Source organism: Tympanuchus pallidicinctus, unplaced genomic scaffold (assembly GCF_026119805.1).
Source record: "Tympanuchus pallidicinctus isolate F22 unplaced genomic scaffold, pur_lepc_1.0 scaffold11, whole genome shotgun sequence".
Classification (NCBI taxonomy): domain Eukaryota; kingdom Metazoa; phylum Chordata; class Aves; order Galliformes; family Phasianidae; genus Tympanuchus; species Tympanuchus pallidicinctus.
In genome coordinates, this window is record NW_026294627.1 from 19,811,038 (window position 1) to 19,837,169 (window position 26,132).

Here is a 26,132-nt window from a genome sequence, read left to right on the forward strand (position 1 = left end):
AGCACCCATTGAGCTTTCAGTTCTGCACAAACAGGAGCAAAACTTACTTACTCTCATAGAACTGAGCATACTGGGGGAATCCAGCTGCACGTAACCAGTCACACGCTTCCTTTGCTTCGATTTCTGAGGAGAAAGAGAAAAGAGTTCACACTTTGTTATTCTGCATTAGAAGTTCTCTAATTACAAGGAAATAGCAATGAGATTTGGTAATAGATGCTCCCTGCTTAAAATAATTGTTATTACTCAGACGTATTTTTTCATGACATCAGAAAATAGAACCCATCAAAGAAATTCACCTGCCTCCACAGGTCTCCACGGTTTGCACAGCTGCTTGGTGCATGAAACATGGACAGTTATGTTTTAATCACCTCCATAGGGAAGGAGAGCTGCTTGCCAGGCCTGTGGCCCTGGGTCCTATCCTCCCCTATGGACAAACTGCTGGGGAAAGGTGAAGATGAAGCCAGGTGGAAATGAAATGACAGGGAACATGCTCCTGTCAGAGGAGGTTTTCCCCTCCTCTGACACTTCTCACAAAGAAGCCAGGAAAAGCTTTGGACAGGTCTTATGCTACAGGTGGGATCCACCTGCCTAGCTGTAGCCATCTGAACTCAATTACACTGAATCCCTCCACAGTCAATAGACAGTTACTTCGGAAGGGTGATTTATTTCACTTTGAAGTGCTGTCTACAATAGGTGGGATAGATCACTTACACTGCTTTCCTCTTGTGGCTGTTAACACAGGAAGGATAAACTGCTAGCTGCAGGTATGCCTGTGCAGCCAGATGAAATAAAGACTATGACAGGCAGCAGCTTCCAGCACTGCACCCAGAGCACTTACTCTTCTTTCATTTGAGTCCACTTCCAAGCCTATTTGGGACTGCTTCAGTTATCTCTCTTCAAGACAATTCTTCTCTCGAGAAGGCTAGCACTAAGCAGTGTGGAGATGAATCAATTTGTCTTATTTTCTCCCTGAAGCACAGGCACAGCTTGCTCTGGACTAGCTTTCCACTTTCAAACAGCTTTCATTGGTAAGCATTGGAACAGGCAGCCAGGGAAGTGGTGGAGTCACTGTTCCTGGAGGCGTCCAAGAAATGTGTAGATGTGGCACAGAGGGACATGGTTTAGTGAGCATGGTAAGGATGGGCTGATGGTTGGACTTGATCTTACAGGTCTTTTCCAACCTTAATGATTCTACGATTCTACGATTCTATGACGTAAACCAGCTTCTTGGAAGAGGAATGACAAGTTGGACAAGGTATCTGTCCCTCAGGCTGGGGCTGACAGCAGGGATAGCTGAGTATGGTGGAATGGAAGAAAACTATGCTCAAGACATGGATATTTCTCGACCTCTGTGATAACCCATTTATATTATATAAATGGGTCACTCAATTTTTACCAAGAACTAAAAACAGAGGAACACCCAGATCCACATGGATTGCCAGTGAAATCTGTGTAACACATCCTTGCCACTCAGATCTAGACCAGTAATTACCATGTAACTGGTTCTGCTTTACAAAATGGAAGTCAAAACATACCTGCACCTCTTATTTTTGCAAAAAACTAGATGTATTTCTGCTAAGGAATGGAATGAGTGCTCAGGTGTTGAAGAAAGTAGACATTATTTTGCTTATTATTCAATCTGAATTAATCAGACAAGAGTTTTGGCACATTTGGAGCTGTGAAATCTATGCAGTCATAATATGAAACCCTAAATATAAAACAAGCAATAGAACTAGAAAAATAAAATCAGGCGCAGTTGCTCTTTTGCATGTTCTGCCTTGCATGCAAAAATATCCCAGTCATAAATCTGTTTTGTACTAAAATGCACTTTTATAGATAGGAGATGCTGACACAAATTTTTCCCTATGCAGTTCTGTTCAAATCCTCCTAATGACTTTACCTACTGAAGCTCACCATAAAACCAGCTTTGAATACACTCTGCAGTATGTGACCCACACACCTTTTTCTGATCCTTCATACACTGAATCACACCAGTGAATTTTGCTGAAGAAATAAAAATTCAGGATAGAAGGTCTACTTATCAAAAGCCCAATTTCCCAAAGATGATTAGACAGCCAGGAACAGCTCTGCAATGGCCACAATCATTAGCACTGCTGAATAGGATTTGCCACCAGGTCTTCATTTGCTTTGACATTAGCTCATGTCAAGGCCAAAAAACGAAGCATGAAAGTACATTCAGTTCTTAACACTACACAAAAGAATGAGCAGCTTACATAAAACGTGGCTCTCACTACTGCACATCTGTGTGCTGAAAGCACATCTCTATTACGTTCCAGTGAGGCTGAATATTTTTATTAAATGCTTGGAGAAAAGACAAGGCTTTATACTTTTGCTTAATTCAATCTCATGAAACATGGATGAATCAATCCCATTTCAAAATGTATTTTACAACTCATAACAGCTGTACGTACACTCTAGCTTCATCTAGAAGCACAACTAACAGAGACTGTGGGTGATAGAGAATGCTACCATTTAATGCTCTTATATGCTTATCACATTTCAATGTTTTTTTGCAGTTGGCTCTCAGAGGAGCTTGCTGAGAAATCCTCTTGCAGCTCAAGTGAGATTGAAAAATCTCCAGTTGCAGTGAGTGGATAACTGTAGGCAACAATCTCACCCATTCAGCATTTGTTTGAGGCTACTGTTGTTTAAGAGCACTGCTTTTACAGGCTCTTTGTAACATACTGTGACCCCCCCAAACTCAAACTGATTGACAGATTCACTTCAAATCTTCGACTGTCCCTTCCATGAAGGTGTCTACTGGGAGTAATTTTGATTTTCAGAACGATCATCTCAAACAAACAGATGCAGATTTGAACAAGATTTGCAAAAGTAGCTTTCAGCACACTGCCTCAGACATGTATCACTGCCCAGTTCCCCTCACTCTTTTGCTTCTAGGTCTTACTCAGAGGAGAGCAGACAGGGAGAAGTGCAATGTGCTGCTGGCCCAGCCGAAAGGATGGCTTTGCTTACATTGGATAATTTCTCCTTGTTAAAGCTACTTGTTTCAGTCATTCCCCACTTGGCTGCTATTCAAATCTGAGTGAAAAGGCACTAGCATTTGCCCTTCAGCAGAGATGAAAGTTGATTTCTGTTATCTCACCTCGGGCATGTAATCCAAGTAATGGTTCAGTATGCAATACGTATTTTTTCATTACTGGATATTTTAATGCTTAAAATACAATTTGAGATGCTCAATTTAATATTCTGTATTTGCTTTTTGCTGCTTGCTAGTTAATCATCAGCCAAGGCTTATTCGGGAAGAGATGAGCAGAGCACCACAAAGACCTCACTGAAGATGTCAATGGAGGGTTGCACAAATATTTTTGGCAGCATTGGTGTGGTTCTGCTCCCACGTTCAGGCTAAAGCAGCTGTCAAAGCCAGCCTGTGGCAGCTGTGCTGCTTTGGTGCAATCCTGCAAGCACCTGGAAAACTACATGTGTTCACAGGTCGTCAGCTGCACAAAGAAGGGCTGTCACACTGAGAAGAGTGATTTGAGCAAGGACATGGCTCCCAGACTTGTGCTGAATGCCACAGAAGCTTACAAACCCAGCCTCAGGGACTTCATCTCCTGGCTTCTGCTGGGAATTTGGGAAAGTGAAATTGTGGGTTCTATGACCAAAAGGCTGCATGCCCAGCTGATGCAATGGTGGGTTTTTGCTTATGCACTACTGTACTGTTCTACTGCCTGAAAAACAGTCATGGATAATTTTCTACTTGCTTGGGTAGCAGCTAATGACATTCACTAGTGAGGCAAGGCAATAACTCACCTGCAAATACTGACATGCATCAGTATATTTTACATAGCTAGAGTTCTCAGGGTGTTTTTTTTTTTGCTTTTAGTTGAAGCTTGGCAATAAACAAGTTACTCTTTCCATTGCTCTTTTGTAGCAAGTTACAGCTGATATTCACTTCGTCAAAAGTTCTTCAGCCACGTTTTTGGGGAGACGTAACAATAGAATTATAGAATCATTTAGGTTGCCAAAGACCCTTAAGATCACCAAGAGCAGCCATAATCTAACATTACCAAATTCACCACTAAACCTCCTCCTAAAGCACCCACAGAGATCAGGCTGATGATGGCCTCCAGTTCCTCTGATCCACCAGCACATAACAGGTGGCTCATGCAAAGTCCCCTTCACACGTCACTGCTGACCTTCCTCATATCTTGCACCAGGGGCACCTCAGAAGCTGCCTCCTTCTTTACCCAAATCTTTCAGTGCACATATGCAATCAGTGGCTTAAAACCTCCTCCTCAATCAGACATGCCATTGGGTTTTATGTGGTTTTTTATTCCTTCAGGATTAGTTCTTAATCTTCCTGGAGGTGTCCCACTGTGTATAAAATTAAATGCGTATCAGAGACACTGATACAATAACCCAAAGCACACATGGCACAGCAGAGACTGAAGTGCAAATCTCACATCAGTTCTTTCCAATTATTTAAGATGTAAGCAAAGTGAAATAAGGAAAGCGAGGTTCACCCAAAAATCCTGACAGATGGCAAGAGCACAGCTGGGATATGACTTCAAGTCCATGTTTGGTGCTAGGTTTGCACTCATTGCCCACACAACCTGTGAATGCTCTGCCTATTCTGGAATTGAAATGGAATGGTGGATTGCAGTCTTTCTCTCACCCAATATTGTTACAAACTCTTAGAGAACTGCTTGAGTGGTGCCTGATACCAGAATACTCCAGCAGTCAGAGATTCCCAACAGGAACCAGCCTGCCCCCACCCTGCTGCCTCCTTCTCCTACTTCACTCTATGACATATCAACTCTTGGCCAATCCAATGGAGATCTTTTAACCCTCTAAGCTGGCAGAAGTCTAACGCCAAAATCTGGGAATGCTGTAGGATTAGCAAGCTGACCCAGTGCCTCCAAGTGTCTCGAGTTAATACATGTTAACTGCATCTTCATTAATCAAAGAAAACCAAACCACTGCGACAGCCATTCCTCACGTGAAAGAAAGAACTACCTAAAAACTGTTAAGTTAAAATCACTGTCAAGAGAAAAGCATGGAAGTAAATTTGTTTCTAGCTTGGGACCTTAGTATTGTCTGTATCAGTTATTACAGTTCTTTTTCTTCTCCCATCCAGATATCAGCAACTTCATCTTATTTCAGCCTTTTGGCCACACTCCTCCTGGTTTCTCTCTATTCTGCTTTGGTGTTTCTCTCTTTTTTTTTTTTTTTTTTTTTTCCTTCTGTAATTTTAAGTGAAAATGCAGATATCCCTTTGCACAATCCAGAAGAAGAAATAGCAACAAGAATAAAAAAAGGTACAGAATTGCCTAATCTACTTTGTTTATGTCAACTTTATACGTGATAACATTTATTATTCGACTGCCTGTAACAAATCACTATTTCTTCTCTTCTTTATTCCCCCCATCTTGCTAACCACTTAAATCTAATTTACTAGGTTTCAGATAAAAGATCTGGGAGTGTTAGTGTAAATGATGGATCAAGTTGTTGGAAAGGAATCTTTTTTCTTGCACAGTCACATTAGTGGCTTCACTGGAAGCCAGGAGCTGGTCTGTTAGGTAGAATGGGTCTCCGTTCTGCAAGCATTGTTTGGAAACAGAACAGCAGTTAGGTTACAGTTTACAGTATTTGCAGCTTGATGCTATGCTTCATACTAACAAAGGATCCAAATCCTTGTTTTATCCACTCCTTCAAGATGAAGAAAGCTGTTGGGACAATGTCTACCTAACATTTTAGGGTCAGTTGGGAGGCTCAGCTCAGCCTTGGGCCTAAGAACTTCCTTTACTTTCAGTAGCCCCAGCACAGCTGTGAGAAAGGCGAAGCAGACAGTACTGAGGGACAAAACATTAATCCTATCTCACACCTGAGGCGTGCTCGAGGCTCTGTGTGGGTGAGTCCAGCCCTGCCTAGCTGAGCTCAATGCATCCCTTTTGCCCTGTACACATGCCATGCCACACAAAAGCCATGTCACCTGCATGAACTCATGGGGGCAGACGGGATCTGATAGGAAGGCTGGGGCTGTGTGAGAGCAGATCCAGTGTGTTTCAGATCCTTTCTGCAGCCCAAGGTGGGGATACTTCAGCGGTTCCCACTGCTCCCTTGCTCTTCCATCTCATATTCTTTAAGATCCAGATCCATATTGCTGTTATTTTTATTTTCCAGATGATGATTTAGAGCACTTCAAAAGTACATGAGCAGGACAGAGATTGGGTTCATGGGAAGTAAGTGTGTGATTCCTTTAACCACCCGTTAAAATAAGTCTGTGTTACTCCTCAGATACCAACACTTTCAGAAATCTTGCCTGGAGGCCAAATGTCAAATTTCTGAAGTTCTGAGATACCTAAATGCATCACTTCATTGTCACTCAGCTGCTACATAACACTGAAGACTGACAGGCTTCCAATGAGTGGCATTTGCTGAGTCACTTTGGAGTAAAGAAATTAACCTTAAGGAAGGGTTTAGGTGCTAAATTGTAAAGAACACTTTCCAAGGTCACAGCAGAACAGAGGCTCACATCTGCAGCTTGCAAAGAGCAGGTTAATCCCCTAACTACTTATTCTCTTTCTTCACCACAGTAGGCAGGCTGGCGTACATCACGGAAAAATATAAATCTTTTCATGTTCCCTAAGGAAAAAATGCCAGTGTAAAAACAGGCAAAATTTTCTGTAATGTTTTCATCTTGCATTATAGCCAACAGAATTATTTAAATGGAAAAATTCGTAAGTTCTATTTATAGGACAGCATAAATTTTTATGTAAAGTACATTGATGTCTCTGAAATTATTTAGGCTTTTAGCATAATTTCCCAAGACCTCCATCTGAGAGAAGGCTTTCAGGTTGAGCTCTTACGGCTTGCCCCATTTCCTCCCACTCTGTAGGATTTTTCCAGATGGATTCCAATAATAATGCAAAGGCAACTGTAACCATAAAATTACCATTTATAGCACTAATCTATCACAAATAAAATAAAACATAAGCATACAATGAATTTGTATTATATTACTACACTATGGTGCATGCTCTTCAATAAATCCTGGTAATAACGTTTTCAAAAGTGGAATTTCATTGGAATTGCTTTATATTATGCTGTATAATTACTATTAGAGGCAAGATTCTGTTTTGCAACCGAGGAAGAAATAAAGCTGTCAAAGCATTATTTTAATAGACATTAAGCTTTTGCAGAGTATTGTGGTACCAGTAATAATACAATAAAATATGGACCTTTTAAATTACTATGGCTGAAAATAATTCAAATGTCAATAGAAAAAAAAGATCTTTTCAAGCTCATGAGTGGTTTCTTTCTCTGTAGCTCTTTACACTTGGTGAATAATAGTCAGATGATGTCCATTCATACTCTGACTTTTTAGAAAGGATGAAAGTGGGAAGCATGGTTATTTATGGAGATGAAAAAAAATCTCATATACTGAAAGATGAAAAGATTGAGACTGTTTACCTTGGAGAGCAGATGAATAAGGAATGGTTATGATAAAAGGGTACAAAATCATGGGTAATATGAAAATAGGAAATTGAGAGCTTCTATTCACTATGCTTTGTAGCACAAGGACAGGAAGATTAATGAAACTGAAGGAATGGAAAAAGAAAGACAGCGATGTGAACTGATAAGTTGTTGTTTTTTTTAAGCAACCATAAAATTCATTGTCAAAGGACACTGGGATCAGGAGATTGAGTGGGCTTAAAAGTGAGCTCTAGTCTTATCTGAGTGCGGCCACCTCAGACTTGGAAAAGGATTCTCCTGAACCTAATAAACGAAACCAAATTAAAAACAATGCTATCAGATTACTTTTTCCTGGTTAGACAACCTCTTACTCAGCTTTTCCTTCTGAGCCACTGACATTTCTTATGCTCAGAGATAGCCTGGGATCATATGAAGTATTTCTTTGATCAACTGTGACAATTCTTCTGTTCTCTTCTGTACTCTACATGCTAAAGTCCATATAGTCCAGGGTGGATGGGTTCCTCCTCATCCGCTTTCACCTTCAGCTAGGCTGTGTTTCCCAAGAAGAAAAGTCTGTCATTCCAGCCAGGAATTAGCAGTTTAACTCCTCTCTGAATGAAAGGATTATGACAAATTCCTTTCCTGAATTAATTGTGATACCAGTTAAACTGGTAGGCCTGACATTTATAGCAGGTTCACCAGACAAAAAACCTTACAGGTTTGGGAATACTGTGTCTATATTAACAGTATTCACCTAAAGTCATCTGCCCTTTTGCAGATTTCTAAGTAACTCCAGAAGTACAGGTGATGGATGTTTGGCACAGTCAGGCACTTAAATATGAGAATGCAATGAGACACGGACACCAAGTTTATCTGAAAGTCTCAGACATTTGAAAGTCTCAGACATTACATTAAAAACACAGCAAAGATGTTTAACAGAGCCAAATAATGTTGAAAAGTCATGTCAATATTAGATGGTTCAGCTGTATGACAAAACCAAGATCCAGCCCTTCCTTCAGCATATTCTCCAGATCTTTAATTGCAGCTTATCATCATGACCACTTCCATTTACTGTTGAAATTCCCTTTCTCCTTTTCTTTATTTTCCACTCCAAAGTCCCTTAAAATTAACTCTCCACCATCCATTACTCTGACATTTTTGCTAACCACTATTCCATATCCATACACTTTATGCAACCTTGCCCCATGTTAGTTTGCTTCCTTTTTTTGTTTTGCTATATTCCTTTTAAATCTGTAAATCAGAATTATAAATTCCTCCTAACTGCCAAAATCTTTCCCTATCTTCAAATATCCCTTTGAAATCGCTTTTCCTCTTAGCTTACAACTGATCTGTACAATACAGCTATTTGTGATGACACTAATAAAACAATACCCTGCATCCCACATGTCCTCTTGAGGCACTTTAAATGGTTATAAAAACTGATGTGAATGTTATATATAGGGATCACATCATCCGTGGGTGAAGTGCAGCTGCATTAGGATGAAATGTGGCAGTGACATAAAGGAACGCTGCAGCAGTTTATGACAAGAAACAAGAATACTTTATCCAGCTGAAACTACTAGTGGGATTTATGAGCGAGATAAAATTCAAATAATATATATATTGGGAGCTGACAAGGACACCAGGCTCTCCTCCCTTTCGTCTTAGGAAAAATACTCTGATATTGCTAATAGCCAGAAGTGATTAAGAGTTCGATTCCCTTCACATCCTCCCCCCTCCTCAGTAGGATTTATATTCCTTTTCTTGCCTTTTGACAGCACCCATGAGTATTGGCTCTGCAGATTCAGAGGACAGAACACTACCCACCTGTTCTACAGGACCACGCCGCCTCTCCCACCTATTCAGTTAGCCATGCAAAAGCTGCTGGGCTTAGCAGCATGACTTGAGAATTAACAAGGCTTTCAAATATAGTCGTGCATGAATACTGTGTATGCACTGAAAAATCTGTTTGGATAAACTCATGGAAAACGTGAGTCTTTAAAGGGTTCTAATATAAAATATTGTATCTTTAATGCGGAAGGAGTATTATCAAATAAGCACAAAAGGGGTAACAGCCTCATCCTTCGGGATCTATTCTAATACTTTCAATGACTCATGGAGTCACTATAGGCCAGATTCTGAAAACAGACTCTCGGGAGTTTCTGCTTTTGGGTTTCCAAGCTGAGAGATCTTGCCACAAAGAAGGTTAATGGCAAAGTGGTGCCAGTACGTTGAGAGGTGATCCTTCCTCACAATTCAGCACTGATGAGGCCAGATCTGGATTGGCTAAGTTCTTTTTTGAGCTCCCCAGTGCAACAGAGACATATTCATACTGAAGGGAATTCAGTTAAGCACCACCAAGATGATCAAGGTCCTGGAGCACCTCTCTTGTGAGAGAAAGCTGAGAAAGCCGGGACTGCTCAGCATGGAGAAGAGGAGGCTCACAGGGATCTTATCAATGTTCATAAATCCCTGATGGGGGTGCAAAGAAGTCAGAGCCAGGCTCTGCTCAGCGGTGTGCCATGCCAGGACCAGAGGCCAAGAGGCTTCCTCTGAACACCAGGAGCACTTCTGTGCTGTGCTGGTGAAGAAGCACACGCTGCCCAGAGGCTGTGGGATCTTCTCCTTGGAGATCTTCCAAGCAGTCAGAACATTTCCTTGGGCACTCTGCTCTGTGTGTCACTGCTGGAGCAGGGTTGGGGCCGGTGACCTCCAGAGGTCCATTCTCACCTCAGTCATTCTGTGGTTCCGTAAGTACTTCATGACATGTGTAAAACTAGCCCTGAGCTGATCTATTAGTGAGGAGGACAAAATCTCCACCATCAACATCATATTCCTCCTAGTGAAGAATTTCAGATGAAGACTTTCAAGCCATTCTGCAGCTCTTTTCTTTATGAGGAACACTAGCACCATTGATTTTAGGACCCAGAGATTCATAGGAAGGGTAAGCATAACACAAAAAAGCAGTACAGCTAACAGAAAGCACATATGTATCAATTCCAGCTGTACCATTATTAGAAAGTAGCCATATTTGAATACTTGGAATTATTAGCTTTCAGAATTATTTTCTTTGCATGTGGGCTCTTTGCTTAGACTGCTAACACTTTTAACTACGCTAGCAATAAATTCTTTCCTCCATATACAGTGCGTGTTTCTGTAGTGCACATAAATCTACAAGGTGTTTTTTTCTGGTGCTCTGCCCTTCAGACCTGGTTTGAATTTGGATGCAACAGATGGACCCCTCTACATGCAATTTTAATCTACCCTATTCTTGCAAGCTTTTGGAAAACGACATCTCTTGCAAGGCTAGGGGGTGTTTGAAGACAGCTTGATTTCTCACAGCATGCAGGATGCCCAAGGTCTATGGAGTGGCTTGATGTTCAGAGGGCTCCCAGGAGCAAGCAGTGCTGCTCTGAGTATCATTTCAGCTCATACGGGCTCTTGTAGCTCCAAATAGAGAACAGAGATTTATTATCTCTGGAAACCATGTTTTTCAAGCTCAGTGTCCTAAACTGGAGGTCAAGTTTCAGAATTAAACATCTTTGCCTAGTTTCTCCACAATACCCAACATGGTTTGCATGTGTGCGGTACTGAAGTTAATTGGCCAAACAGTAATTGGAGCTCCTCAGATGAAAGGCACTATGGAATGCAGAAGAATGCTTCATGTTATAATTCAAGTGAAAACGTAAACAATCACCCAGAAGATAGATGCAGTCACAGCAGACTTTCTCCCTGAATTATGCAAATAAGTAGTACAAAACATAATTCCTTATCATCATATTAATTTTGGTTTGATTATACCCTTCATGTGCTGTAGATGTTCAAATTACATGCAAGCAATCAGATATACATCAGAGAATCTCTATCCATCTGAGGTGGCCTTCATGCTGTGAATTTATATTAAACACAGAGCACAACTATGAAGCTAACTCCCTTGGAGATAATACTTTGATGTATTAATAAGAAAGACTTCTCAGTTCTTGTTTATTATAAACTATGATTAAAGCCATTTCTTTTGGAATTCTGAGTGAGAAAAGTAATTTGTATCACAAGAAACATTGATAAGGTACAGCACATATGGAAGAGCTGAAATATTCAAGATACTTGAGTCAGAAGTCTTTATATATGGCTTCTGCATGGTGAATGTAATGCAAAGTGTTGGTGTTATCAATATTATCTGCAATTACCAGCTGATGAACACATCAAGTGGCACTGCCTTTAGATCCCACTGTTTCCTTATTAGTTCTTTCCATTAAAAGATTTATTGAGAAAGACAGGCTGTGTATTATTTCTGAACAAAACCAAACTCCTAACAGCAGAATGCCAGTTGTTCACAGTTATGAAGAAGCTGTCATCTCCACACAACCCAAGAACAGGAGAACTGGCATTATCCTGAAAGTACAGCCAAACCTGTACTTACAAACCTAGATTGCTTTTTCTGATTCACAGCTATTCTGTAATGGTTATCACAGAAGTACATCAACTTTATTAACATCTCATCACACCTCAAGACTGTTAGTCAAGAATAATTATAAAATGAAAGTGAATCTAATTAGTAGACATCTACTTTATTTTTATTTCTGAGATCGTTAAACATCAAACACCTATTTCCATTCAAGATTTTTCTTCAGCTATTTACAACAAGAATATTACTAATGAGAGCTGCCAGGCAGTCTTCTTATCACTGCATGAAATAACTTGAAAAACAGTAAATTAACCTTAAACATAAACAATATTTTCTTTAACTTGACATTCTGAACTTGGAACATCTTCCTATCTGGAATGAAGACTGATCCCATTTTAGTACATGATGTGATGGGATGCATTAAGTTGGCTCCACCATGAACAGGGGACGGACCAGACAACCTCCTTTGTTCAACAGTTCTACTACTTTTTAAACTTATTTCATGTAATTAGCAAAACATGTGAAGATGCTGTTGTAAACGACATCTTACCCTTTGCTTTGTGTGCTTCAGCATGATCTAGTCCAGAGCCCCTAATTACAGTACTGTACACTGATCTTAATACAATCAGGGGAAAAGCAAAGAAATTAAAGGAAACAATTACTCACTTAGAAAAGAAAATCTTTCAACATTCTGCCTTCAGAAAGACATCCATTTTTACAAAAGTGTCAGGCCAACGTTTCTCTCAAACACAAAAACAGTACTAATTGTGAGAAACTTCACAGATTAAAGGCTGTGTTTGACAGCAGCAGCAGAGAGATGTTCAGACATCTGGACAGACCGTTTTTGTTACCCATCACATGACAGAAATACTGTTCAATTTTATGGAATCGGTGAAAATCACTTTTGGTATCAACATGGTGAACCAAAAGGGCTGAATTTTAAGGGTATTTATGTTTGCTAACTGGTAGGGAATAGTTTAAGCCTTCAAAGATGTTCAAAGTATCCAGCTCCCATTTGCCTGCCCCAGCACCTCTGCACCATGGATTCTCCTACAGCCGATCCCACCTTTGCGCGGTGACACGGCTGCAGAAATAGGAGGTCAGGACTGCAGTATGTGGCTGCTCTGCACAAAGCTGTGGCACATACTTATCTAAATACGCTCAGAAAACACAAAGGCAAGATTACAGAGTAAAATCTTTTACCAGTGTACAGACATGTTCTGGATCTCTGAACTAAAATACTTCCAGGAAATTCTTCACAGATATCATAGTTTTCTTTTGTTTAGCACCTTTGCAATGAAAGCTGTGGTCCGTATAGCTACAGAGCAACGTACACAAATCACGCTAAAGCAAGTCCTACGTGACAGCTGTACATAAACATGTATTCATTCATAGTGGAGGAAAGAAGGAACAGACAACTTGGCTATGTCAATGTAGTTATTATTTTTAGTATTTTGGCTGAAGTCTCTAGTTTCCTTTCCATATATTTTTTTAAAATAGAAGGCCATTGGGGTTTTATATGTTCCTTCAAGTACAAAAAGACTTCTAATGTAGTGGAAATACAGGTTTTCCATTCTACAGCTCACCAAGGTCTGTTTCCAGCTATTAAAACAATTGTACAAAATAACTGTTCCTATAACACAAAATTTTGCTGTAGCAGAAATAGCACTGGGTATCCACAGTACCGCCATTTCTCATTGCCTTACCAGTGTTACACCACAGAGCAAATGGAAGCCAGACTCACAGGAACCCTGTAATTACTTGACAGTAATCATCGCCAGCAATAATGCAGAATTAGCAAAGAACTAATTAGCACGCCACCCAGGACTACAACGCTCCACAGTTTTTCACTGTTATTTTTAGCTACAAGAAGGAAAGACATAAATTGCTCTTTTATCAAATAGCATGAAAGAGCTTATGTGAGCTAGATGCCTGCAGTTACCACTCTATAGAGCTGTAGTCTACTCCTCAGCTCTGTGCCATGCATCACCCTAGAAGAAGACAGTGGAAAAGACAGAGACCTAGCAGTGCCTGCTCTATGATGGTGCAGGAAACAGAGCCTGTAGGGTAGGCAGCAAGAAATGGTAAAGCTACCAAATCCTCAACCTACCATTTTCATGTAAATGTCTCTAGCTGGATAAAAAGAGGGAATATAGAAGGGTTGTCTCTGCAAATGTTAGTGGAATACAGACCCTGGCACTTTTTAACTTGCTTGCTGAATTTCAAAAATTTCTTAATCTTCTAATAGCTGAGGGGAAATCAATCAGACAGCCTCAGTTGCCACCTCATGGACTGACGCCCTGTGCTCTGGCTGCTAAGTGCATATCCTCATCGGCCTCACAGGCCTACATGCCTGCTGTAGGCTGGGATGTTTTGGTCACCAGGCAGTGCTGGTAGTCAGATATTTGGAAAGTAATAACTAATTCCTTACTCAGTCAGACTTTCAATTGGAAACAAGACGTGTCACCTAACACTTACACTTCAATTCAAAATGGGAAGAACTGTTCTTCCTTTTCCAGGAAGAACAATCCTGAGTTGATATTCTTAAGTATGCACTACGCTCAGAAGTGTGTCCCAAGTATAAAAGGCCCACAAAGCCACTTTATATGAGATGTCTTTCCTATGTGACTTTGGTGACTGGGGGGCTTGGATAGCAGATAAGAACACTTCCAGAGTCATTAAGGACTTGCTTCAAAACTTCAACTAATCTCTAGATTTACCTATTTCATGGGAGAATCTAGCCACAGACAGACATAAGCAACTTGTTCTTCCAACAGATTTATCCTGCTTGGAATTAGGAGTTATCCTAAGTCATGACCTGATTCCTGAGCATTTAAGGATCACTCCCGCAGAAATCAATGAATACAACTCCACGCCACCATTTAAGGTCAATTTAGTCCAAGAGAGAAGCTAATGAAAGAAAAATAAACAAAAACCAATCATGATATTTTATAAAAGCCCAGAAGAGTGCTGAAATGCATACCTGAAATATTTCCTCTGAACACTGCAGTGTTGCTGGCACACTGCTGCTTTAGTACTTGGTGCTTATTCAACGTGTGCTACGTGGATGCACCAAGATCTGTGTGCATATGTTTGCCAAGCAGGATGACAGAAATAACGTGGCTATTTATGAAAAATGAAGTGTTTATGGCTTGCTCGGTGTCAGAATGTTTCATAATCTTCAGCACTTGCAGTGTGTCACTCATAGACTTGCAACATCCTCCCCACAAACAGAAGCTGCTTTGTGCTCACTGCTGAAGGAGCATGTGCTGTGCAAGTGCCATACTGTAGTTTGGCAGTAGCTGCTAGGAGCTAATTTACAATGGATTAAGGAGATGGAAAGCAACGTGCCTCACAGTGTTTAAAGAAGAGATGAGAAATAGCTCCTATTGAAAATCTCAGGGACTGAGGTTTAATTGGTTTGGTGAAATTTCCACTCGGTTTTTGGGAATGAAGTTTCTAAGCAGCAGCAACTGACCTTCTCTAGAGGGACTGTGTGAGGACAGTTCCCCTCTTCGGGTGTCACCTCTAGGCACACAACAGGGCTGTGCCAGCTGACAGCTCCCACCTGGCATCAGCTCCTTCCCTGTTCCAAATGGGCTCCATGACGAGCAGGCTCCTAGTGCTGCTCTAGCACCATGTCCCTTGAGATCAGGAGAATGAATAGATGTGCCTAAGGTGTGAGCCATTTTTGGTTCTTCAGTGCTACATTTATGTGATATACACATAAATACAAAGACAGAAAATTGGGTGTGTTCATTTTGAAGAAGTACTTTATTTTCTAAGTCCAGCATTTTTCTAGCCTTGACCTTGCTCTGCACTTTTAAGAATCTGACGTTTTTTGATGGTTTATTTCACTTTCAGATTTTGGCAGGGCCTAGCCTCAGATATGCCAGAAGTATGATAAGTCATTCTCCAGACAGAAACAGAAGCAGAAAGCAGGCGGTTCCCTACAAAAGATCATGTCTCCTATGGATTTTACTGTAAAAACACCTGGCTCAATTTTCAAGAGAAGAAGCCTAAATCTGACAACAAAATCTCAGCAAAATGGAAGCTAAAGATTTTAAATAACCATCTTAAGAGCCTTTTTATTGGTTTGAACCACTGGCTAAAACTGAACAAATGATAAAGGTATTTTCATTTAGTAGATAGGCTGTATTTTCAGTTTGCTCTGTACTGGTAGCTAGGAATACTGGACCCATGGTTAGTGATTCTCTGATTCTGTGATTCCATGGTAGTCTGCATCTACTCTGCAATCCTTGAAAAGCCCACTTATTACTAAGTAATCACACTGCTGAACTAAAAATTACAGTTCCTTATTTTCTGGTTCATCTTCAAAGGTGAACAATAACCCAAGCAAACCAGCCACTAGTTTACCTGCACTGGAGAATGTGCAGGAAGGCAACGCTGCCAAAAGGTGAAAATTCATGCTGTGATATTCCATTAGCTGACTCTGATTCTGGGAGCTGAGTTAGGGCTTTTTGTTGATCTTTCTTCAACAAAAGCAAAGCCAGTTGCTAAGAGGGTCTTTGTAGCCTCAAAACAGTTTACAAAGCTACTATTTGTTTAACGCATTTCAAAGCATTTTCTCCATTCATTGTTTACCAATCTGGGCCTTCCTAATCAGCAGCAGAAAAAAAGTGAATGCTTATGACCTGCAAGCTTGAATTCTGTTGGAACACTTTTTTTTTTTCCAGAAAACGTGGTGAGCACTTTCAGGGAGTGCTAAGAGTTTTAACGTCTCTCATGATGCTTTGCATTCTTCTAAATGAGCAGGAAAAATCTCATCTGGCTCTCATGTGAATTCTTAGCAGACTTCAGAAAGGAAATTCCAACCAGAAGTGTATCCCTTGCATCTAAAATCTATGTGATAATGATACTGTATGGTTGTTTCAAGGCAAGAGCAGCCAGGAGAACCAGCGCACAGGCTGGACCAGCAGTAGACCCCCCTGTTCTGCAACATGTTAAGGGTCTCGGCAGACCACGCTTTAGCAGGATAGGTCAGAAGCTCACCATTAAGTACACACTTAAGTATCTAGTTGTCTTGCCTTCATAGCAGCCATTTTGTCATGCATGTAGAGTACTTGTATACATACATAAGGATTTCTGGATATAAAGGCTAGGAATCACCTCATCTATAAGCAATTGTACTGGAACTGTTCATCCCAGACACTCTTGAGGACTGTGGAGAGTAAAAGTCACTTCCATGAAAATATTCATCCTATCTCAAAATTAATGTAAAAGAGGTAAAATGCCTTGTGCCCAGAAAGTACTCCTTCTGTACAGACTATACTGACAACTTGTGTAGAACAGGCATATAAAGTTGGAGACATTTCCAATGATATGAAATAACTTCTTTGAGACATATGCTGCTAATATACTGTGTGATTTAAGTTTAGTAACTTCTCCTATTTGCACCTGATTTTCCTCATTTGCAGTGATGGAGTAAATGATCTGTATCCGACTTTGTAAAGGGATTTGAGACTTACGTAGGAACATTCTTCTGTAGATGCTCAGTGTTTACCACAAATAGCATGTTTTTCCCACACAAAGCATGTCATTGAATTAAAGTTAATTGACCTCAGAATTCACTAATCTCAAACACAAGCAAGGAAGTAAGTACTTGAGTTGTTCGCTCCATCTGTATCTTATTCACCTCCTGATTCCCACAGGATATACCTAAATCTCACTCAACAGAATTGAACTACTCTTATCAAGATCTGGTTTTCTTTTAATATTTTAAGCATACAAACAACTGCAAGGACTTAAACTTTTTAGAACGTGTCAGAAAAATGCTTTTCTTTCTCTGAAAATGCAGGTTGTCTCTGGCCAACATTAGCTCACACACAGGACGAGAAGTTTTTTCTAAGCTATTGCCATTTTAAGGGCAGATCTTCCCAGACCTGTCAGAGAGGCAAACACCCCTTCTTCTCATTCCCAAAGAACTCTGTTCCTACCCTTTAGTCTACCAAATTCATTGGCTGCTCAGCGCACAGTGCAAACTGATGTGCAAATGCGATGCTGGCAAAGCCCCACCAGAGCATTTACATGATCGATGTGGGCATAGCAGATCTGATTTGTAGACACATAACCCAGCACCTTCCTCATTCTAGTGGTTTCCTAAAATGTTTTTGTTTACCTTCTTCCCTTACCTTCTTTTTCAGTTTAGAAATTGTTGAAGGAAACTTTTAATAGCAATTGGCTTGTGCCATTGCTGGCATGTGGCACCATGCTGCTACACAAATAAACAAGGAACACGATGTAACACCACAGCAGCAGATTTAACTAAGATCCAATTGTGCCTAATGCCATCTGGATGTGGGGAGAATGTTCCCTTCAATGAAAAATCATATACAGAAAAACAAGCTCACCCTTCACAAATATGCACCATAACATAGCACAATACACCAGCTTTGACTTATGACTTCATCAGTAAGAAATTGTCCTAGGAAGGGCATTGCAACAAGCAAACACTCTCTATTACAGTGTTTCTTCCACACAGACATGAATTTGGGGTATCTTTCAGAGCTAGTACTAAGCCACCATTTGCTCGGAAGTCGTAACTTGCCCTGCATTACTTGTCTAATAAATTACCTCCGGCTGAACTGCCAGCAATTGGACTGGGGGAGGCTACTGGCTCTTGATTTACATTATGAGATTGTCAGCACCTAAAACAAATAGCTCATATTTAAAGGCACAATTTATGTATTGAACTGTCTCAGCCCTTTTTACTGTGTTAATCAAAGCAGAAACTCAATGATAGCCTGAGTAAATGCTTCAACATGCAATACAGTCACCTAAAAAACTAATGACAAGTTCTTTTTCCCAAAGACTTAAGGACAAACACACTTCCAAAACCAGGACTCCTAAAGAGGAAATGATTCAGGGAAAATACTGTTATTAGGAGACAATGACCACATATTTAACCAGGAATGACTGAAGCAGACTGCGTATCCTAAGGATTTAATGAACAGCTTGGAGCAGCTGATGGCCTGAGGCATAGCCTCAGGTAATTAAACCTCAAATGGTTATTAATCCCCAGGAAATGCTTTCTGTCAAGGTCATTAATGCTATTATACAGTGAAAATTGAGGGTGCATGGAGAAATTAGCATGCAGTCCGTTTGCAGGACAAATGCTCTCAATAAGCAGAGGCAGGCCATCACCAGGAGGATGCTGCCATGTCCATGAGCCACCTGACTCAACTAAACTTTTGTTGAATTGTCTGTACCATTTCTTGGCTATGTTACTCTTTTTGCCAAGTGTCACTGCAGGAATTTCATCATGCACCAAGTAGTTAAATTAGCAGCTCAGCATAACTCCAAGGGCTCAAACAAGCTGAAGTCCCTTCTGCTGAGTAGATACCAAACCATATGTTTTGGGGTTGGAGTCTTACCATACTAATTGCTTCTTTTTAAAATAAAAATAGGAAATCTGATTTAACAGACATGTAGGCTGTCAGCCACAGCAGGTGGCAAAGGGCAGCATGTGCAGGGATCCCAGCCTAGGGTCTTGTCTCTGGATTCCTACTCTGTTTTGGGTGCTTCCTGAGTGATGGCTTGGCTCTACTCGTTCCTCTTACCTTCACATCAAGAATAGCAATTGGATCCCAGGACTTTTTATAAGTAGGCAGTTATTTCTATAGCACATTTTATGTAACTATAATGGTCAAGATTGGAATTGAGCCATTCCTTCCAGATCCTGCTGCTGGTTTATGATTAGAGGATATAGTTAGATTACAGTTAGTATTAAACTAAGACAAGGGAGCTTTAGGTTAGATATTAGGAGGAAGTTTTTCACCCAGAGGGTGGTGACGCACTGGAACAGGTTGCCCAAGGAGGCTGTGGATGCCCCATCCCTGCAGGCATTCAAGGCCAGGCTGGATGTGGCTCTGGGCAGCCTGGTCTGCTGGTTGGTGACCCTGCACATAGCAGGGGGTTCAAACTAGATGATCTCTGCGGTCCTTTTCAATCCAGGCCATTCTACGATTCTATGATCTCTGTACATCAGCTTTTCCTACATTAAAAACCATACCTGCCACAACAAATATGATGAACTTTGAATTAGATCTATTTACATAGGACCTGGAGAGCTTTGGTTTCAAAACTATTATATTGTAAATGATCAGAGACTGATTTTTAAGACAAGAGCACAGATTGCAATTGTCTAAATCTTTCTTCTGCTCTGAAGAAAGCAGAGGAAACAGCAAATTGTTACACAGGAGGATCATTTTGATTACATCCTTGAGGATGATTTAGCATCCCAATTATGCAGCTCTCCAAATTAAGAGAAGAAATCTTTCTTTATTAAAGAGACTGAGGAGATTTAGACTGCAGCAGTATATTATACTAAATAAAAAGAAATAAATGAAGGACATCATGGTATTTTTAATTCTTCTGACAAGTCTGCACTAAATGATTAACACTTAAGTATGCATTGCTATTATTATATGCCGTAACATTCACTACCATTAATGAATGCCACCATTACTGCAGGGAACTTACATAAATTTCTTTCAATTAAATGTCTCTACATCGGTGTTGGCAACACATCCATCCACCTATGTGGATTCTGAAGGCAAATTCACTGTCATTTTTCTGTCTGACTGGTTTCCTAAGAGATACACATTCAATGAAACTGTCAAATTGTTGGAGTGCAGAACAGTACTTTTCCAATAGTACTAAGAAAAAGAACCCAAACAATTATGTACGACTACACAGCTTTTGCTTCTATTTGGGTCTTTCATTTTGTGAAGAACATAATATATATATTTAGGCACTGGTATCCTAAAAAAAAATAAAATGTTATTCTTTTAAAATACAAATACAGTTGAATATTTCTAGCATAAAACTTTTACTTAATTTCTATGTTAGTCATCATTCCAAATACCTGAAGAGGAACTGCACGCATGCCACAGCAAAGAAAATTTTATTTGGCAGTACTGGGATATATATGGCTATGAAGTTATAAATCAGATAAAATAAGTATTTGGACACTGAATTATTTCTGGATTGGAAAATTCCACTACTGCTGCATTGGTAAAGCAGTCTGTTCCTGTAACCTAGATCCCAATCAAGAGATACATTTAAGGTCTTATTCTGAAGAAGAAAAAATGAATTCCAGCTGCTGCTTTAAGGAGTGCAACTGCACAGCTCAGGGCTGTCTTGAGTAAGACTGCTTTTCCGTTCAGGATTTTCCATGGATTTGCAAGTGGAATGGAAATCACTGTACCTCAACATTTCTAACATCCATTGGCTTGCATGCGTTGCTGGACTGTGCCATAAAGCACGTGCTGTACTATTGAAACAAGAAACAGATTTGAAAAAATGCACATCCTTCATCTCTCCTGTATATTGGACACAATAAACAATTCCTTAATGCTGGGCTCTTCTCTTTCTTTCATTGCCATAAGTGTACCTTCTCTTTTTGACTCCCCAGCTGTTATGTTACTGCTGTCATTCCCACACCTATCCTGCTAGTGATGAGGACACTTCATTGACTGTCTTACTTCATTCCTCCATTTGCTCTCATCAGTGGGTGTAGGAAAATGCTGAATATGACAACCACATCTCCTGCAGTGGATGTTATGCAAACACACAGTGAGGAATAAGCTGATAATACCACCATCTGACTCATGTACTTTGGAGTGATAGTAACAGTAGCCACATCCTGCAAAATGACCACTTAAAAAAAAAAAAGGATTAGAGCTTTTCTTCTCTCACAAATGACCACACTCATTTTTTTTATCTTGAAAAGACTTCCTCCAAGAAAGTGAAATTAACCGTAGAAAATGAGGTCAAAGAGAAGGCGAAATTTCATCTAATCCATCCTCTACTGAAACCAACAGGACTAATATTTCCCCTTCCTCAGAGGAATGTGGGATTCAGGACAACTCTGAAAGATATATATTCCCAGATACACCTGACCAAACAGGTTGCTTTGGTCTCAGACCAGCTAGGTGGCAAATTTACTACTCTGCGCAGTTTTCATGACACAGTTTCAGCTCTGTCCTCTGTTGGAGACTTTAACGTAGGTACTGTTCACCTGCCATGGCTGGAATGTGCTGCTTACTTTTCCACTTTTTGCATTTAACTACCTCTGGGTCGCCACATCAGTAGCTATTCAGCAAAAACTCAGTAAACTTCTCATCTTTTTTTCTGCAAACATTATATTCCTCTTGCACTGGCACAGTAACACTATTTACATTCCCGCTTAGAGAAATGGAGACATGGCTGGTATCTTCAAGTTAGCTAACCCCCACTTCCAAAGAGCACTGAACCATGCCTCTCTCCAAACAATCCCAAATTTCTTTGGATGAGAGATCTGCACAACTGAGTATCTGAAGGTTGAGGATTTGACTGGAGGAAAGGAAAAATGAAAAAAAAAAAGAAAAGCTAAGAATAATTATGTGTTTCAGTGAAACCCGAAAAAGAAAAATGGTGACTCCTCAAACAATGCTTATTTATCACTTTCCTGTTGGGGTAACTGTGTAGCTACAGTGACTGTGAGTAACTACTTTTTTGCCAAGCATCATTCTCACTACTAACAACTCAAAGATTGCTATGTAGTGTGGATGAAAATATCAGAACTCATAACCCTAAAAATATCTGAATGCAAAGCTTTATGAACAGTTCATAGTAGTGACACCTGTTCTTCTCTGCTTCTGCAGGGAAATGCTCAGTCAAAAGTACGCTTCCTTGTATTTAGCTGTTCAAAAATACGGACAAGATCTGAAGAACTAAATCTCCCTTTCTACATATAACTAAGTCTCTACAGTTAGCTGGTGTCTTTGCAATGCTCTGTGTATATAGAATTGCAGAGAAGTATTAATTAGTACTATTTGTACTACTTACATCATATCACTGTTTTTCTTCAACCTAAGAGCCTAAGCACTAACACTCCCCATGACCTCTTGAAGCATCAATGCAGAGATCACAAACTTCCCTACCTTCTCCTTTTTTTTCCCTATTTCCTGTCCTTTAAAATATATCCAGTCTGAATTTCACGGCTTAGGTAAGAGCACGCACACAAAAACAACATTCTTCTCTCTTCCAAAGCACGCAGGTTTTAAAGCAATACATCAAGCATCAACTCACACACGTTGAGTGTGCACAATTACTGAAGGCAGCACCTGCACCACCAATCTGAGCCCTATCTGCTTCCTCACTTAATGCCTGTTGACTCTATTTTATGCTTTCGATTGGAATCAGTCTCAGGATTCACCCTATGTTCAGTGAACAGAATCCATTTATATTTTGCAGGACATGGCATAAAAAAAAATTCAAGAATGTCCACTAACACCTTTCCTTTTTTTTTTTTTTTTTTTTCAAAAAGGAAGTTGACATTTTGACCAGCAAGGAGAGAAATACAGATACAAAAGGAATTATTTTAAAAGTCAGCCTTAGGAAAATATGTTATTCGAGTGTCTGACAAGGGGATCAAGTACAACTGCTCTGCTTAATTTTTAATTACATCTGGCAACTGGCTTCAGAAGTCTGCAGGACTTTATGGTGCCCTGAAATGTAAAGGGCAAAACGTTCTCCTCCATCATTTCAGAGGACAGTGGTGCACTAGCACCTGGAGTAAGTGCAAAGGCCCTTCCAACATGGTCTTCAACAGCTGTGTGCTAAAGGAGCTGCTTAAAACACAGCAGCTGGCAGTGAGACCAATAGTACCAGCTTCCCCTTGCTGTGAGGATACCATACCCTGAAAGCAAACCTGGCTTTCGAGACATGAAAAACTGAGAAGGGATGGCAGAGCAAATGGGTCCTGAGGAATGTTCTGATGAAAGACGATCCTTACCTTCCTTAACTGAAATATAACGCATACTTTACTGTTTTTGTTTGTTTTTACCTTGGAATTACCTAGCAATTTATCTCTATTCGATCCCTAACTATATACAATGTAGGATGTTTAGACGCCTGCAAACAGTCCCAACAAAAATCATCTTCTGTTGGACACAACTGTAATAGCTGCCAAGAATTAAAAGCAGAGGACTGGGCAGCTTGACTCCAGGCTATGAGATATCCAGCGTACTGCTGTGCATATCAGGGATGCATGCTTTCACAGTGCAGGGATTTCTCGTTACAGACAACTTATTTAATATGATAGGGTACAACAATTTATTCAATATGCCAGGGTAAATCTAGGAAAAAACATGGGTTACAATCTCCATGTTTTTCCTAAAATCCTACATCCATCACAGCAAGAATCTCTTTCTAAGAAACATTCTCCAAACTGAATTCTTATTTCTGAAATTATCTTCCTAATACCATCACTGCCTCCTCTTACTGCCACTCTTCCCTCAGATGGTAAATTCAACTATCTATGCCACATAAGCTTACAGGAGTGGACTGCACTAATCTTACAAGCACTTCTCCATGTCTCCATTTTGGATACTTGAACTAAAAGTGAGACCAGTTAACTAGTGAGAGTAAATAATTCATCTCCAATTAGAGTATGCTACCTTGAGACCATCAAGTCTCCTTGTCTCTTCAATCACTGCCTAAAGATGACACATTGATTCAAATAGGAAAACGTACACCTGCAATCAAATAAAAAAGGCACTCAGAGAGAATTCTAGAAAGGCCCTTTATAAAGTCAAAAGGGCTAAGGGGAAGAGACATCAAAAGTATTCACATTTGTGCTTATATTGAATATGCCTAATCTGAGGATACTTTGGTTCAAGTTACTTTCTGGTTTAGGCCACTAAGTTTTTAGTTTTTAAAATCTCCTGTTAGGTTACGAGAGAGACTATTTCCTAAAAGTACTCCTTTATGACTTGATGGAAACGTACAGTGTTTTCATATATTTTTAACACATATGCTGAAGTCCCCACTGACCTGTACTTCTTTATGTGTCAACATTCTGCCACTTTGCAATCTATTACATTCTTATCAATGCTCAGAGAAGTTAACTTTTCAAAATGAGAGTTTAACTTCTATCAATTTTTGGAAAGAATAACCTTGGCACTACTTGTTTAATACTGAGCTCCTTCATTTAGGGGTACCATTCTCTGTCAGCCTGGGAGATGAGCATCGAAAGGCTTTCAGATTAATGCTCAGGGTCTTTGGGTAGTGATGTTTTTAGAGTGCTCTGCTCTTCTCAGAGATTAACATTTTGGGCCAGCCTTTTCAAGTAGAGGTTTATTCTTTTAATTGTATCTAAACACCGAATACTGGGTGAACTGGGGAAATGGATTCCATCAGGCTGAAGTCAGTTTTTGACCACTAACTCTCCTAGCTCCCGTTTTCAGATGTGGCACTAGCACAAGACAATCCTAAGCCAAGCAGCCACTGAAAATCAATCAAGTTAATAGATCATGATGGATTACCACAGGCTGAGAGATGATTATGCAGACTCAGACAAACAGAGAAATGATTATGCAGAATTAGACAGACAAAAAATACCAGAACAGCTTTAGGAGAAAGAGGTTAGAGATCTGAAAGTAAAGGGTAAATTCTAAGTTATTCACACATTTGTGGGTTCCAATTGCTAAACATTTTGGGGACAGGTGAATATTTCATTTCTGTGACTTCTACTGAACAATTTGTATCAATTCATTTTCAAGATTAAAATCAGTTTTCAAGAGTGGCTAGCATCTCTGGATGCCCTTCATGAACCATCAGGAGCTGAACTGATCCTGCTGTTGAAGAGCAACTCCAAGCCAATGGAAAAAAATTCTTCTCATTCATAGCAATTCCTTACTTACATTTTTTTAAATATGAAAAATAAGCCATACATTTGTGGTATGTTGTTGTGGTATCTTTAAAACTGGGGATGGGGAGATGCAAAAGGAGATCTCAACACTTTCTTCTTCCCTTTATGAACATTTTAATATTGTTAGAGATGTAAAAGCAAGTTCATTTATCTTTTAAATATTATTTAATAAAAGTTAGGTATATAGCCAGTAATACTTCTAAAGGTGCCAAAGCAGAAAATGATAAAAATAACTGCCACTTTATAGGAGCAATGCAGTTATATAACGTTAGCTGTTTGTAGACTGTACAGTTAGTTACTAAGCTTGATAAACTCACCAAATTCATCACAAGCTATTCATTTGCTGGGCTGAAATACATTTGAAATGAATTGATGGGGTGGGTCCCATATTTTCCTTATGATGAGTTTCTCAACAATTCTTCACTATAATAACTTGAAAGTTTTCACGGCAAACCTACAATTGTGCTCCCTTTCTGTCTCCATAGTATGTATCACACAGTTTCATGCACTGATTTCCACATAATGCTTTTAATTTCTACTTTCTTACATTAA

General features: G+C 39.9%; 1 protein-coding gene across 6 annotated transcripts in view; it reads right to left on the reverse strand.

Moving 5' to 3' along the window:
* The window catches only part of STARD13 (StAR related lipid transfer domain containing 13), a 297,110-nt gene that overhangs the window by 39,586 nt on the left and 231,392 nt on the right, over nt 1-26,132 (reverse strand). For all 6 annotated transcript variants that reach the window (XM_052671001.1, XM_052671003.1, XM_052671002.1 and 3 more), the window contains one exon: nt 52-123. In XM_052671001.1, the coding sequence (XP_052526961.1) occupies nt 52-123 (72 nt within the window). The remainder of the gene's footprint in view (nt 1-51; nt 124-26,132) is intronic.